The sequence below is a fragment of the Felis catus genome, chromosome A1, assembly GCF_018350175.1.
Source record: "Felis catus isolate Fca126 chromosome A1, F.catus_Fca126_mat1.0, whole genome shotgun sequence".
Lineage (NCBI taxonomy): Eukaryota > Metazoa > Chordata > Mammalia > Carnivora > Felidae > Felis > Felis catus.
The window spans coordinates 170,503,674-170,509,000 of record NC_058368.1 but is presented as its reverse complement, the minus strand read 5'-3'; the positions used below and the strand labels follow the sequence as shown (position 1 = coordinate 170,509,000).

Here is a 5,327-nt window from a genome sequence, read left to right as displayed (position 1 = left end):
AACATTGAAAAAAATAAAGATGATTTATTTTGTTGGGGTGAAATACAGCCTGAAGGAAGGTGTATTTTTTTTCTATGAAATGCGACTGAATCGACGCCACAATTCCATTAAGTGTGAGACTTGTTCCCGGCATTTATTTGTTGTAACTTGTCTTTTCTTCCTTTTCTTCTTTGCCTGGGTATTATTTATCTGTGGAATAGGAGAATCAATCGTCAAGACTGTCACAATCGTTAACAACCACTGAGTGGCAGGGTCTTCTTTATGCAAATCCATCTCTGTGTGTCCCCCAAACACCTGCTTACATGTGCTCCTAGGTGTTTTCTCCTAGAGGAATGCCCTCCCTCCTCTCCACCCACCTACTCTTGCTTCAACGCCAAGCACCACCTCCTTTACAAGCCCTCTGCTCATTGCTCAAACTTTTCTTTTGGAAACTCTTCAGAGTGTATTTCATTTAACTTGTCTCTCACATGCCGGTTTTATTATTGCATCATGGGTATTCCCCGTGGTGCTGACAACAATGTCTTTTACGTAGGAAACGCTGAATATTTATTGAATGACTAAATAAATGATTAAGTTGGTGGTTTCATGATGTCCCTGACAAGACCATACATTCTTCAAGAACAGAGCTTATGCCTCTTTATAGATGTAATTCAATAAACCTCTTATTTGGACTCAAAGTGCTGCTGCTTTCTGTCCCTCCTGCCACTGAAGTGTGCCACAGACTAAAAAGGAATCTAAACTTAAAAAAAAAAAAAAAGATTGTGATAATCTTTCTGTGTATTCTTTCACCTGAATTACTCTTGAATAGTGACAGACTAGGCCTTCTGGACATGCAATATTCAGATCAATAAAATTCATCAGGTTACTAAGCAAAAATCTTACTCTAAAATCTAGTGAATCTAAAATATTGGTCTTAGGCTCTCCCTTTGGGCTTGGGAGGGGGCTGAAATAAATTACTCAGACTTTCTCTTTCTCGCATGCTGTCTAGAACTTGATCTAGACTGTCTTCTATGCTCTTCTTATATGGATGAATGTCACTGTGGCTATCTGTAGATTTGCCAGCGTCTCCTTGATGGAAGCCATAGGGCCAAACAGGTTTTTCACATGGCTGTGTGGTATTGAGCATTCAACTTTATGGATGTCCATATGGATGGACCATATGGCTCAATCTTTAATCCCTAAAAATGTGACGGCCTTGACCACACAGTGTGCAGACTGAGAAAGTTCACAGCAATCATACATATCTGCGCTTGTCTCTCTTTTGTCTTTTTTAAATTTGTCATCAGGAAGATAAATGCCCTGCTTTACTTGCATTATTTATTGAATACTCTATAAATTCTTCATAAAAATGTCAATATTTATTGAATACTTGTCATTTGCCAGGCACTATTCTAAGTACTTTCACATCTATTGACTCATTTAATCCTCATAAACACTATATGGGACTCGCTAATGTGACTCTCATTTTGCACATGAAACTGACCACAGAGAGGCTAGAAGTTATGTCAAAACAGAAGTTTTGGGACTAGGATCCAAAGTCAGGAAAGGCTGTCTTCCAGACTACCTGCTCCTAACTCTGCACTACTGTTTCTATTTAAAGTTACACATCCATTCAAATGCACGTAACCGCATATGCAAAAATCCACTATGTAAAGAGAGCTATACAAGCAATTAAGCAAATGTGGGGTAGAGATTTAATGTAGAATTTAAAATTTTATGAAAGAAACACACATTATTTAGTGCGAAGCCCAAACAATGCTGCTCAAATTTAGGATAAGAATCTCATAAGGAGTCAATGCACAGGGATTGTGATTTTTAAGGTCTAGGTTGGGTCCCTGGGAATTGGCATTTTGGATAATTACTCTCCCATGTTCGGGCAACCAGGATATAGGCTCACTGATCGTATCCTGAAACACTGCCTAAGGTTTAGAACTATAATTGGGCCAAAAGAATCAGAACCCTAGAAATAAATGGGTTTGGGGACCTTGTGTGTACTGAGTCTACAGCTGTTACAGGCTCCTTTGCTCTTCAGGAGATAGGACCTGAATAAAAATCGTAATGACTTCTGCAACAGAGTGCCACTTCAAGGTTAATTCCAAGGCTTTAGAAAGCTTACCTGCGTTCCTGAGTAGCCTGGGCACTGGAGAGTGAGCGTAGCGTTAGTTCTTATCGCAAAGATTTCCTTGGCCAGTGTCGTGCAGCCGTGGGTGGGATAGAAGGTAATGAGGTCGATTTTAGCGAGGCAATCTGGCTGCTCACGGGCGGCAAGGTTTACGAGAAACGGGGGAAACGCCGGGGAAAACGCCAGGAAAAACAAACAACGGAAAGAGACAAAAAAAGAGAGTCCATAAGAAACGAGTGAAGATTCGGGGGGGGGGGGGGGGGGAGGTGGGGAAGGGGAGCGGGAGACACCACAGACGTGCTTCGAGGGGGAGGAAGAGATCTCGGCGGAAGAAAGAGAGAGAGAGAGAAAGGGAGAGAGAGGGAGGGAGGGGAGAGAGAGAGGGAGAAAGGGAGACAGAGGGGGCGGGAGAGGGGGGGAGGGAGGGAGGGAGAGAGAGAGACAGAGACAGAGACAGAGAGAGCGAGAGGGAGAGAACCTCCGTACGGAGGAGGAACCAGGGGCGTTGCGAGCATGCCTGCCGCGCTGGAGGAGAAAGGACGCGCGCCGGTGCTGGCTCCGCCCCAGTCTCGCCGCCCTGACTGCGGCCGAGAGGCGGGGCGCGCCCCGCAGAGGCTCTGCACCCTGGGAGAGGTGCCCCTGACGTCGTTGCCTGGTCACTATTCCAGACTTGCTTTTCCCGCCGGGGGCCTGGTTTGGGGGAGAGGGGACTCTCCCGGAATCCCACTGGCTCCCAGGAGAGACTTCCTCTCCCTAAACTGGAACAGAAGTAGCGTCCCAAGCAGGGCACTGGCCCGGAGGTTTCTGGCAGCCCAGGCGTCCCTACTCGGTCAGCGTCGCCTGGGAGCCCAGCCACCACCGCCTGCGGTTCTACGCGCCGCAGGTTACCCTCTCTCAGGAATGCCAGGTGTGTCTCTGGAGAAAGCCAGCAGTGCAGAGCACCCACTCACCGGGTCTTCACAGTAGATGTAGTTGTTGAATTCGGTGCTCTTGACCTGGAAGAAAGAAGAAAAAAAAAAGACAATAAGTAAAGCCTTAGTTCACAAGGGAAATCATTCCCCCCCCTCCCACGCCCCCATTGCTCCCAGGTTTTAAAGATGCTCTGAAAGCAGTTTCCACTTAGGCACTTGCTTCCTGCGCATCTAGCTGTTCTTACCATTGACAAGGTAGTGAAACACTTGGAATTCAGATAGTACCTGCTAGTGTTTGAAACCGGATATTAAAGGATCCTGGTCCTAGAGAGAGACACCCCCCCCCCGCACCAAACTGGGCACACTTGTACATAAAACTACACAAGTGAGCAATAATGCCATCTTTCAAAAGCCCACATCGGCCTTGTAACCATTCATGCATTTCACACCTGCATACTCTATCCAGAAATTAGAATAATCAGGAAAATAATTTTACTACTGTATATTAAAAGCCTAAAGCGCACCTTATCCCATAATGGCATTCTAAGGCTTCTAGAACACTAGAAAGACCTGCAGTGCACCTTTCCCAGGGCTGTCCTCTCTGGTTAGGGCTTAGCTCACAAGAATTCCCTATTTTTTACTCCCCTTTCTCTCTCAAGCCCTTACCCAGTTTTCTTTTTTACTGCACTGGTAGAGCAGCACTTCAGCAGAGGATAGACACCTTGATAGATATATAGTATCCATCAATATCTGCTCCTCATCAGCATCTGCACACTTAATGTGTGCCAATTTCTAGGTAGAGGCTAGTATATTTAAGTATCACTTGTAAGAAAGTCTGACAAAATGCTGGGCCATGATTTTTTTCCAAATCATGTTTCTTTCCTTAAAAATTAAATTGTAGTTTGCATGTGTGTATGCCTATTCTTTTGATGAAAAAAAAATTTTTAATGTTTCTTCACTTACCCCATTCATGTATTTATTCAGGGCTTGATAAATGACTTCCTGATACTTCTTTCTAATCTTCCCAAAGTCACAGTCAGTGAAATTGTAGGTTAGCACCAGCCCTACCAGTTGTAAGATGAAGATCTTCCTGAAAAAAACTGACAGAACAAATAATAAGGCATCAGGCAATATACTTGGAAACTCAGTTCCACCCCTGTTTCGCACTAAAGTCTTTCCACCCACACTGAATTGCCTCTAGATCTGCAAGGCCTGCCTTAGGGGCACATGCCCAGGCACCAGTCTTTGTCTCTCATTCCCAGTGCACATGAAGCCCATATTCACCCATGCTGTTGCCTTAAGTTGGAGTCTCCCTGATGCTCCAGAGCTTTCTGGCTCCACATATATAACACCTAAACGCCTACGGGCTCTTTTCTCCTAGACCAATGATTTTCCTTGATGTCATTCTCTTCCTTCATAGAATTCTGAATTGGTTACATGAAAGAAAAAATAGAACTAGCCAAATCTATGGAATTTTCACATTGGTAAAAAACCATCAGGAATTTCCCTCACCTTCCTCCTTTTATCTTTGCCCTAAACCCTTGATATGTGCCAGAAGGTGCTTTAAAAAACAGATACCTACCTCTTTCTCCTGCAGGGCCATTTCCATGACAAGCCCCTTTCTTGTTAGAAAAAAATATCCCCAAACGGCAGCCACTCTAAGGATTAGCTACCAATGCTCACTCATGCTGTATTAGGTACCAATGCTCACTCATGAGTATTTCTTTTGGCCGTTTTCAACTAGTACTTTCTTTCGTCTGTGGCAACTAAAGAAACGCATGTGCTTACTTAATGGGATGCTTTGGAGGGTGGGTGCAGCTTCAGGCTTCTCTTCCATGCGAAGGCACTGAAGTGCAATGGTGACTAGAACCTTAAGCTCAGGGCCGATTCGAAGTTGACATGAATGGGAAAAGATCTGATGGGGTTCGCCCTCAAAACACTTACTTTTCAAAACTCCCTTATCAATTTCAGGAAAGAAGCGTCTACTCTTGGGTGACTGGGGACACCTCAGGGGCTCCGGTCTTCTCTAGCATGTTCTATAGGTGTCAAAAACTCTTGAAACCACAGAATCCAACTCCCCTCCACCTTCACAGCCCCACTCTAAAGGCCAGCGTAAAGACGCCGACACCGGACCAGCGGGACCCAACTGCGTCGCGCGATGTGCCGCGGTGCGCACCGGGGGAGGGTGCTGTCCAACGCGCGGCTCTCGCGAAGGCGCGCAAGATTAGTGCGCCCCGTGCGTCCTAGGCGCTTAGCCCCACGCCTGCGCAGCCTAGCAACTTCGGGCACCTGGG

General features: G+C 45.6%; 1 protein-coding gene across 1 annotated transcript; it reads right to left on the bottom strand.

Moving 5' to 3' along the window:
• Positions 1–4,636, bottom strand: TSLP (thymic stromal lymphopoietin). The gene is made up of 5 exons (XM_003981241.5): positions 4,616–4,636; positions 3,997–4,230; positions 3,073–3,117; positions 2,117–2,251; positions 1–189 (listed from the first exon to the last, which is right to left on the bottom strand). The coding sequence occupies exons 1-5, from the start codon at positions 4,634–4,636 to the stop codon at positions 73–75; spliced, it is 552 nt and encodes a 183-aa protein (XP_003981290.1). The 3' UTR covers positions 1–72.
• Positions 4,637–5,327: the final 691 nt, after the last annotated feature.